Source organism: Peromyscus californicus, unplaced genomic scaffold (assembly GCF_007827085.1).
Source record: "Peromyscus californicus insignis strain IS unplaced genomic scaffold, ASM782708v3 Scaffold_7__1_contigs__length_154581171, whole genome shotgun sequence".
Taxonomy (NCBI): domain Eukaryota; kingdom Metazoa; phylum Chordata; class Mammalia; order Rodentia; family Cricetidae; genus Peromyscus; species Peromyscus californicus.
The window spans coordinates 2,459,994-2,471,862 of NW_026294595.1; the positions used below are offsets into that span (position 1 = coordinate 2,459,994).

The following is an 11,869-nucleotide window of genomic DNA, read 5'->3' on the forward strand; positions in this document are numbered from 1 at the left end:
GGGCTCGCCCTCCTGGCCACTCCACAGAGCCTTGCACTTCTTTCCTTTATCCTTTGTAACTTCAAATATTTCTTGAATTAGTAACTCCCAAGATCCAACAGAAACCTGAATCTGGTTTTTGGTTTTCAGTCCATCTGTTTTGACCTTCAGGTCATCTACAGCACAGGTTTTGGAGGAAGCAAAATCCTCAGCATTACAAGAAGAACCATTGAATTCTTATCATCATACCCCAGAAACATGGCATAAAGACTTGCTGAGTTCTCATGATTTGGATCACTGAATGCATTAAAAAACAGCTTCTTGTATACAACTGGATCCAAATCAATGGAAAGAGTTAACCAAACCATCAGCATCTCTGAGTTCATCCTCCTGGGACTTTCCTCTCGGCCTGAGGACCAAAAGCCACTCTTTATTCTCTTCCTCACCATTTACCTGGTCACCATAGCAGGGAACCTGCTCATCATTCTGGTCATTCGCTCTGACCCTCATCTCCAGACTCCCATGTATTTTTTCTTGAGTTTTCTGTCTTTAACTGACATTTGCTTCACAACAACCATTGTCCCTAAAATGCTGGTGAATTTTCTGTCAGAAAAAAAGACCATCTCCTATGCTGGGTGTCTGACGCAAATGTATTTTCTCTATGCCTTGGGCAACAGTGATAGCTGTCTTCTGGCAGTCATGGCCTTTGACCGCTATGTGGCCATCTGCAACCCCTTCCACTATGTCACCATTATGAGCCACCATCGATGTGTCTTACTGGTAACCTTCTCCTGCTCTTTTCCTCACCTCCACTCACTCCTGCACACACTTTTATTGAATCTTCTCACCTTTTGTGACTCCAATGTCATTCACCACTTTCTCTGTGACCTTAGTCCTCTGATAAAATTATCCTGCTCCTCTACATTTGTTAATGAGATTGTGATAGTGACAGAAGGAGCTCTTGTTTTGGTGACCCCCTTTCTGTGCATTGCTTTCTCCTACATAAGAATCCTCATTACGGTTCTCAAAATTCCTTCTGCTGCTGGGAAATGCAAAGCCTTTTCTACCTGTGGTTCTCACCTCACCATGGTAACTCTCTTTTATGGAAGCATCTTCTATGTGTATTTACAGCCAGTGTCTACTTACACTGTCAGGGACCATATAGCAACAATTGTCTACACAGTTTTGTCATCTATGCTAAACCCTTTTATCTACAGCTTGAGAAACAAAGACCTGAAGCAGGGCCTGAGGAGGCTCATGTGCAGAAGGAGAGTCTAGGAAGCATCCTCTTGACAGACCCACAAATCCGCTCCACTGGAACCTGGCTTGTTTCTGCTGGTTCTTGGTGAGCAGCCAAGTTGTCGGATGTCAGCATTTTTAGTGCACCTGAGGCAAGGCTGTGGGGGACAGAATATCACTGATGTGCTCCATGGTGGCTAGCAGCTATTCCCTCACCTGTGTAGGCACAGTGTCCTTATTCTCTGTTTCTCTTTCCCTCCATCATATTATCTGTATTCCAATCCTCCAAATACTACTTTTTTCTCTCAAATATTTCCTAAGATAATTTCTCACCATTTATAAGACTAATCCTCAAAAATGCCACACACTTAAAAATATCACTTAGAAATTACAAAACTTGTAGCAGTTGAATGCTTTTGCAAACTGAAGATAAGGATAAAGAAGGAATGGGGAAGGATGAGGAGAATGATGATCACTATTATTTTTCACTTTGGGGAAATTCCAGGTTTTTTTTTTCACTGAAATGTTTCTTGCGTACATCTGAATTTTGTCTGATCTTTCATTATTTTCTATTCTCTCTGAATTATACTACTGTGGCTTTGTTTCCTTTTAATTTTCTCTTACATGTTGCTATGTAATTAAAATTGCTAATAGAACAAGAAACAGGAATAACAGCTTGGAAATTATCCATTCTACATGAGGGATATAGGAAATATTATACTTGAAATATGTTGCTTATTCTAGAAATTTCTACTCACAGGATTATAATGTAGCATTATTATGGTAAATGTATACTGACTAATACTGCTGTAAGTATGTACTGAATACTAGGATATGTTTGGATATAGTCAAAGATGTTCCAGTAATCTCAGTTTCAAACAGGAAAAATAACAACAATTTACAATACTACCAATTAAGAAATAAAGATGTGGTTAATTTTATGTAATACTATCATATACATCATATTCAAAGAATCAAATATATTTTATTGCTGCCTTGAAAAGCCATCGAAGAGGAAGATCAAGATGTGGAACAAAGCAGGGCATGGTGGTGCACATCTCTAATCCCAGCACCCAGGAGACAGAGACAGATGGATCTCTGTGAGTTCGAGGCCAGCCTGGGATATTTAGTGAGACCCTGCCTCAAAGAAGAGAAAACAATGTGGAACAAAATGAATATACAAGTGTGTAGTGCCTGGGTAAGAGGGGAAGTGTGGGGGAGGACAAGGCAGGGTACTTCCACTTTCTCGGATCCATTCATAATGCTTAAATTTGCTCAAATAAAACTGTTGTTCATAGAATTTAAAATTATCAGTGCATAAGATGGTTGATGCAATGGTTAAGGACTGAAATTTACCAGTTGAAAAGGGGCTTTCCAAGTGCTCGAGTGTCTGACAACATTACTTGGCACACTGGCTTCAGGCAGATAACTCGATAACTCTGTAAGATACAATTATAGATGTCAAACTTGTCTTTGGAGTATTTGTTTCATTTCATCTTATTTTATTTTTTATTCAAAATTTAGTTTATTCCTTGGGAATTTCATCCACATATGTGATATATTTAAATCAAATCCATTCCCCACTGCCCCGCTCCAAGTCCTCCCAGACCCCATCAAGTCCCAAGTTTATTTCCTGTTCTTATAACCTGCCGAGTCCAGTCAGGGATGCCTGTAAGTGAAAGGTTTCTGGGTCATCCCCTGGAGCATGGACAATCTATCAGAAACTATATCCCCAAAGAAAACAACTCTCCCTACTCCTGTAACCTTCAACTGCTAATAGCTTTCCAGCTAGAAATGGGGCTTTGTGAGCCCTCCCCCATCTATACTGGAACTTGGACCGGTTTGATCTTGCAGTCAACAATAGCCACTGTGTGTTCATGAGTTCAATCAAAGCCTTGTCACATCCAGAAGACACTGTTCTGTAGGAGTCTTCCTGAACTTCTGACTCTTAACAATCTTTTCACCGTCTTCTCTGATGATCCCTGAGCATTATGGTGAAAGGGGTGTGATAAGAATGACCCTTTTAGGGCTGGGCAACCCACACTCATACATTCTTTGCCCTCTGACCAGCTGGGAGCCTCTGTATAAATCATTGTCCACTGCATTTACAAAGCTGTTCTGATAGGAGCTGAGAGCTGTACTAATCTTGGCTATAAAGGTAAGTGTTTAGAGACAGGTTTCTGGTTTTATTTTGTTGTTGTTGTTTATTTAGTCTTTTATCTGGTGTGTGTGTGTGTGTGTGTGTGTGTGTGTGTGTGTGTGTGTGTGTGTGTGTGTAGCACTGTGTATGTGTGGAGGTCAGAGGAAAACTTACTGAGTTTTTAAGAGTTCAGTGTATCCTCTAGATACTAGTCCTTTGTCAAATATGTGATTAGAAATATTTTGGCTTTGGTGGAAGGTGTGGGTTCTCTCCTTCCACCATGTAGATTCTGAGTATCTAATTCAAATGCAAGGCTTGGTGGCAAGAGTTATCTGATGAGTCACCTCAGTAACCCTCTTTTGGGTATTTAAAATATACCTGTATTATCCTGTTGCATAAAATGAGAAACAAGTCATTCTAAGATGTGTTCTTTTGTAATCCTCCATCCTCTCTGTACCAAACATAGATATTTTTATATTGCACAGGCCTTGAGAGAGCAGGTCCTAACCCTATTTTATACCATGCCTGAATCCAGAAGCCTAGTCATTGGTCTTGACTGTGCCGTTTTCCATGGGTGTCAACATTTAACCAAAGGGCAGAAATACACTAGGCAAACAGTTCTAAGACATGACAGTGAAAGTGAACTGCATGATCTAGAAAATGAAACCCAGATAAAATGAACTTCATCAAAAAAGTTTTCAATGTTTTCTGTAGAGGATCCTGCTTAAAGGACAAAAAGAGAAACTACACAGTGGGAGAAAACATTTTCAAATCACATATTTGGCAAAGGATCTGAATCTAAAGGACATACAGACCTCTTAGCAATGGACATTGAAATGATCCAATGGGAATAAGAGCAAAAGAGATGAAAAGGCACTTCACCAGAGAAGATGTATGGATGCAGATGAGAACTCCCAAAGATAAACACTAATAGCCATCTGGGAAATGCAAATTGAAACAATAGAATTTGACTACATACCCATCCAAATGGCCACAGTTTATAAAAGAAAGAGATGACAGCACCAAATGCTTATGAGGATTCGGACACTGTCTAGAGCAGTGACAAAGCAATATGACCCCCAGAAAACACAGAAGCCAAGCATGCAACTGCTCTGCAGTTCAAAGATTGTGTTTATCACAACAAAATGAAAATTATGTTTTCATGCAAATATGCACCTTTTGTGCATTTTGAGACCACACCTAGGACCTTGTATTTGCTAAGTGAGTGTTCTACCACTGGGTTAAGTTCCTAACCCAAAATATGCACATTTTCATTCATGTTATATTTAAATATATGACTAGGCAACTCCTCTCTAACAGCTTATGGAGAAGTTTGAGCAACTAAGAATATAGTATACTTATATTTAAATGTCCCAGTTGATTTTTTTAGCCTCTTCTTTTGCTGTAGGATTGGTTGGATGCTTGAATAATGTTTTAATAAACGTGAGTCCTCAAATGTTTGAAAACATTATTCTCTGCACATTTCACTCCAAATTAAAGTTTTCATAGAAACATTGTTTTCTTTGGGAAGAAATTAAGGTATCACCCACTGTAGTAGGACAGGCCCATAGGATCAAGGAAATTGGCTTAGACCAGTAGCCAAAGCATGTACATAACATACTCTTTAAGAGCCAACCTGGAGTCTGCCTGAGGACCTAGCAACAATCACTGTCAGAGTTCCTGATCATGCCCAGTCAATGAAGGACAACCACATAGACTGTATAGACTGGGCACTGGGAGGAGGGTACATAAGGCCTACCTTGTTATTAAATAAATGAGTTCATTATATTTGCTTTCAACAGACTCCCAGTGTCTGAGTCATTGATGCTGCACCTTCTCACCCTCTCCCCTGAGCAACAACCCACAAATACAAGAAGGACAAAATAAATAAAATAAGTAAAGGCCCTAACTCATAACACATGTGTCTAATGTACTTTTAATAAATAAGAGTCTATGAAGTGAGTGAACAATTGAACATCTAGAAAGGCCACCTTGTAGAGTTCCCTGGAGGACATGTTCAGATATTCATTTTTTATTGTTTGATAGTTTCATAGGTATATACAATGAAATATGATAATATGCACTCCCTATTTACCCCTCCAGCTCTCCTCATATTCCCCTCATAAGTTTAAAAAAATTTTTTATGTATATAGGTATTTTGTCTGCATATATGTCTATTACCACATGTATGCCTGGTACCCTGCCCCTGCCCCAGAGGCCAGGAGAAAATGTTGGAACTGGAGTTACAAATGGTTGTAAGCATCAGGTGAGTGCTGGGAATTGAACCTTGGTCCTCTGGAAGAACAGTAAATGCTCTTAACCACTGATCCATCTCTCCAGACACTCCATCCTAACATTTTTAAAGTTTTATTTTAAATAGAGAAACACACACACACACACACACACACACACACACACACACACAGAGAGAGAGAGAGAGAGAGAGAGAGAGAGAGAGAGAGAGAGATCTTCTGAAAAATAAATGGTTTCAACTTTCTGACTACAAGGAAATGGTTTAAAACAGGATGGATGAACTGTTAACATAAACAACCTGACCAAATATTTAGAGAATAATACTAAATGAGAAAAAGTCAACATTCTAAAACTTATGTACTATGTGACTCCATTCATAGCAGATTCTTGAAATTAGATTACATAAATGGGGAAGAGTTTAGTGACTAAAGTCGAGGGCGAAAGCCAGAAAGCAATGGATGTGGCTATAAGTGGGCAGTGTAAGAGAACCTAGAGACTGTACAGATATTCTGTATGTTGACTGTGCAAATGTCAGGAAAATAGTTGTGATAATAATTTTGAAAGGTTATCTTTGGACAGAAACTCCCTAAACAATAAATGAGATCTCTCTATATTATTTCGTAAAATCGCATATATATGTATAATTATATGTGTAATATATATCTTTAAGCCTCCTGCCACCAGCACCTCATTTCCTCATTCCCCACCTCCTCCTTGTTTGAACCTTCCCTCCCTCAGTATCCTCCATCTTTAGTTTCACTTTGCCTGCATTTTATTTTCCTCCTCCTTTCAGTTGTCTGCCTCCAGTGGCCCGATTCTATTTTCCCAGCTCTCACGTATACTACAGGTTACACATACAGAACAAAAGATTCAAAGGTAGAATCTGCACAGGAAAGAAACATACAATGTTTGTCTTTCTGAGCCTTGGAGACCTCACTCAGTTTCATTTTTTTTCGGTTCCATTCATTTACTTGCAAATTTTATTTTTTCTTTATAGCTAAGTAATGTTCCATTGTGTATATGTAGCAAATTTTCCTTATCCATTCATTAGTTGATGGATATATTGGTTGATTCCACTTCCTAACTATGAATTGAGCTTCAATGAACATGGATGTCAAGTATCTCTGTAGTACTTATAAAAAGCCTTTTTATATATATACCCAAGAATGATATAGCTGAATCACATGATACTTACATTTTTTGTTTTGTTGAGAAACCACTACAGTGATTTCCACAGAGACTGCACTAGTCTACATTCCCACCAGCAATGTATGAGGTTTTCTCCCTTTGCCACATCTATGCCAGTGTTTACTGTCATTTGTGTTCCTCATCTTGGCTGCTCTAACTGTGATGAGAGGATCCATAAAAAATATAAAAGGGAGCTTCTGATCTTCCAAACCAAAAAAAAAAAAAAATTCAATGAGGGGACTGTAGAACACGGGTAACAGGAAAAGAGAAGGATGTTATACTTGGGGTTAAAGGATTAAGTGGAAATAGGGGAATGAGAAGAGAAGAGGGTAGGAGGATCACAAAGACCAAGAATGTGTGAAGAAGCCTTATAAAACCCCACTAGTTTATAAACTAATTAAAAATGCAATATATATATATACACACATATATTTTAAGGGGAATTTGAATGAAAATAATCTGCATAAGTGGCAATGCTGCTCAAAGAAAACAGGTTATTAAATGAAAATATCAGGTATAATACATTTCCCTATGAGTTATTGATCAAAGAGTCTGGAGAGGCACCCCCTCTCCCCAAAAAACAACACAGGCTATTGTTATTACTCTCAGTAGACCACCATAACTAGATGGTAAAACCCTATTGCTAAAGATGGTTATCACTTTGGATGAAGGACATAGAGACACCAGCCTCAACTGGCCAGGAAATTCTCTCCCTGCTGGCTTGCTCACATAGTGTGGAAAGATGGTATATAAGCTGTAAGGGGAGAAAAGACATCAGTGGTCTTACACAGCTCTGAGTCCTATATGCTGCAACACTGACCTCCTGACAAGATATGTACACTGGTACAATAGTGGCATGATGGTTATGGGGGCAATCAACCACTTTCTGATTGGGTACGAGGCCAACTCCACAGGAAGGATTACATGCTTGGTTCTGTAAACATGGCCAAAAGCCTATGAGTGGGCAGATCACAGGCCTTGGGTGGAGGTGGCAGCTACTGTTATAGTTTTGCTAAATCATCACACTGTCAAATATCCTTATCAATATTTATGCTTATATTTGTAGATTTATGTTGTTTCCAACTTTGGTCATAAAAGGTTCTTTTTGTAATGGGTAGTGACCAATGCAGAGACTTATCACTGGCCAAAGTACTGAATATAAATAACTCTGAGTGCTTACATGTGTATGGGTCAATTTTATCAACCTCCCACCATCAGAGGCTCAGGGAACTTCATGGATAAGGGCACAGAAAGAATGCTGAGAGTCAGTGAATGGGAGAAGAGCAGTGAAATATTGACTTCTTGAGATTACACGGCTGTTGCATGCATCAATTCACAGAAGCATGGCTACTCGCACAAGATCAAGCCAGTCAAAATTCCAGTGTGGATGAAGGAGGGGCCCACATGCTCCCTAAAGGAGACCCTTTTGGCAGCTGATGTATGTTGAGGGAGGATTATTGTTCTTTGGGGGATGTGGCCACGGGTAGGCTGTTCATTCCCCAGTGGATCGCCAAATAGCATGTGCATATTGGCAATATTAATTCAACTAATGGATTTATCAATAACAAAATAATGAAAGAGGACATGAACCTGGGAGGGAGATGTTCTATGGGATGTCTTTCAGTATGCTGTGAATATGTGTTACTCTGATTGGTTAATAAATAAAGCTGTATTGGCCTATGGTAAGGCAGATTAGAGGCAAGCAGGAAATACAAGCAGATAGATAGGAAGAGAAAGACAGAGTATGGAAGAAGACACTAGCCAACTGCCCAAGGAGCAAGATGCCAACAGACCAGTAAAGCCACAGAACACATAGCAAAATATAGATTATAGAAATGGGTTAAGTTATAAGAGCTAGCTAACAAGAAGCCTGCCATAGGCCATGCAATTGGTAATTAATATAAGCCTCTGAATGATTATTTTATAAGTGGCTGAGGGACCATGGAGCCAGGTGGGACAGGAGAAACCTTCCTACTACAGAGATGGAATGGGGAACTAGGGGGAATTGGAGAGACAATGGTAAGTGGATATGACTAATATACATTGTATGAATGCATGGAACTTTCAAATAATAAACAATTAAAATTTTAACAAATGTGCTTCCAATTACACAATAAAAATAGTGGAATGGTTATAAAATGTTCACTTAAGGGAAACTTAAATGGCACCAGAGAGAAGGGAACAAATGAGAAGGAAAAAGGAAAATAAAAAGAAAGCATGCCATCTGGGAAGAAAGACAAGAAAAGGTTGAAATTAATGGCCAGTGTACCATGACTATACAAGTCTTTAAAATTTTACTGTAAAAATGGACTATTACAGTAGAGAGACATCCATATAAATTAAGATTTGCTTAACTGAGTCTAGATAATTTGGACCAATTTTCTGAATGAGGATAAGTAAAATATTGGTATGAAATAAGTAAAATATTGGTATGAAATGCTTTTAATTACGCTCTTGAGAGTACTGCAATCATTAAATAATGAATAATTATAAACACTGTAGAAAGTTTGAACTCAAAACCCAACCAGAATTTGAAGCTGCTCTAGCCAGGAAGGCATTTTCCAAACCTTGGGAAATGAGTTGTAGGCAACTCCATCCAGATGGATTAGCAAGAAGCACCCCTTGAATTTAAACATACATTTAGAAAAATGCAAATTCTATAAACCAAGCTTTCACCTGAGAAAACTGGAGAAGCAGCAACAGTTAGAGCAGAAATCCATGAAGCTGAAAAGGAGACATCACAAGAGAGGGATAACAGCACCTAAGGTCGATTCTCTGCAAAAATCAGCAAAATGCACATTTTTGGAGACAGGGTTTTGTTATACAGTCCAGGCTGTCATTGAGCTGAGGATCCTGCAGCTTTTACCTCCCAAGGGGCTGGGGTTTGAGGCATGAGCCACTACAACTCAATGCAAAAATCTATAAAAATGATGTCTCTAATAGGAGAACTAGACAGAGAGAAGACAGATGAATAAAAGGAGCAGGAGGGACAGGGGCTGGGGGAAGGAGAGAAAGAAACTGAAATCAAAAGTGGTTAAGAGGGCTTCAGTACAGATCCATGGGTAATGAAACAAATAACAAAGGGACATTAAAGGAAACTCCATGCCCACAAGTTTGCTAGCCTAAATGAAATAGACCAGTTCCTTGAAAGTCACATTTGCTTAGGCCCACACAAGAGGAAATTGACAAAGTCAATAGATCTGTATCTATTACATAAATAATGTAACCTTTAATGACTTTCCCAAACAGGAGGCATCAGGCCTCAATAGTTTTACTGATAAGTTCTACCAAACTTTTAAGTAAAAATTGATACCAGGTCTCTATAGTCTTGTCTAGAAAATAGAAGCTGACAGAGTGTAAAGCTATCATCAACACAATACTAAAAACTTGAAAAAAATGACATAAGAAAGGAAAACTGCTATTATCTCTCATGAATTTTGATGCAAAATCCTTCATAAAATACTGAATAATTAAATGCTAAAACACTGAAGCTAAAAGAATTATACACCCTGAGAAAGTGATATTTATCCCAGTTGTGCAAAATTACTTACAATTAGAAGAACAATTATTGTAAATTATCACATCAACAAGCTAAAGAAGAAAAAAGTCACACAATACATATGAAAAAAATATTAGACAAAATTGGAAATACAAATTGGAAATACAAGGAAACCACCTCAATTGGATAAAGAATATCTCTGAAAAACCTTAAGATAACATCAGACTTAGTGGTCAGCAACTAGCAGCTTTCCCACTAACACTAGAAACAGGCATAAGGCTCCCTTTCACCAGTGTTTTTCAGTGGTGTTCTGGAAAACTTAGCTAATACAGTATGATAAGAAAAGGAAATAAAACATGTACAGATTGGGAAGAAAGAAACAAAGCTGTCTTTCTTTGCAGATAACATAATTTGTGAGGAAAATTTAAGAAATTGCTAAGAAACCCTCATAGAAACATTAAGAAATTGTACCAAGATTTATAAAAGGTAATATACAGAAGTTCACTTATTCCTTTTACTGTTTTTTGACATTGTTTTGAACTTGATGTAGCTCATGACAATTCTTCTTCCTTGGATTACTGAGTGATAGGATTGCAGACATGTGCCCAGGTCATTAATTTCTTTGTTATATGCCAAGAGTAAACAATGTTATTCAAAATTAAAAACAAATTAGAATTTACATTAATGCCAACCCAAAGTGATAGATGTACACATGTAATAAAATATATAAAAGCTCTTTATGAAAGCTTCATAATTTACAGATAAAAAAGACAACCATGGTTAAGCTTTGTGACTTTTTATAATCCTAATTGCTATCAGACTAGTTTTAACATAATTATTGTTCTCAAAATTTTCAGCACACTTGATTTTCTTCTAATTTTAAGAAACATTTCATGTAAAACACCAGAGAATGAATCATGCATTATCAAATACAAAATTGGCACATTGTAGGCACTTAAGAAATGTTGTTTTCTTTGAAATATCCATTATAATAACAAAAGGTAAAGAAATGAACAGTGAGGACATAGCATAACATATGTATTACTTTGGTCTTTGTCTTAATGATCATCACTCAATAGTATCCTTAGGTTGTTCTTCCAAAATCTTCCTTAACACGGTCAGCATGGTATGACAAAATGGAAGTCACAAGCCCTGGAATCAAATCTACCTTGTTTTGGCAACTTATTTATGCCCTAAGTTATAGTTTCACACCTCTCCTTCAAAAGACCTGATGTGTTTAACAATGAGTGACAGTGTAGACAGCCAACAAATGTTTGTTTCCTTGTCCCTTTGTCTCAATGCTTGCCTCAATGACTGCAAGATGGACAGCATACAACTCAGTCCATTGTGGTTGATATGCTGGTTTTAAAACCGAGGATCAAGGATGATGTTCTGTTGTCAGCAATGATTGTTGTACTAAGGTCAAGAAAGATCAAAGCATAAGACCTCATTTCACATCATAGCCTAGAGGAGGTAAATACTCTTATTATTTTATTCTTAACTCAGAATCACTGACGTGATGGAAGGCAGGGTTTTGATAACAGCACTAGGATTAAGCATTAGAGTTATAA

At 37.9% G+C, this 11,869-nt stretch overlaps 1 protein-coding gene across 1 annotated transcript; it reads left to right on the plus strand.

Moving 5' to 3' along the window:
• Positions 1-324: 324 nt before the first annotated feature.
• On the plus strand, positions 325-1,257 carry LOC128102636 (olfactory receptor 1L8). The gene has a single exon (XM_052726588.1). The coding sequence runs from the start codon at positions 325-327 to the stop codon at positions 1,255-1,257; it is 933 nt and encodes a 310-aa protein (XP_052582548.1).
• Positions 1,258-11,869: the final 10,612 nt, after the last annotated feature.

Coding starts and splice junctions, on each gene's coding strand:
- LOC128102636 (XM_052726588.1), top strand. CDS start 325: ATGGAAAGAGTTAACCAAACCATCAGCATCTCTGAGTTCATCCTCCTG.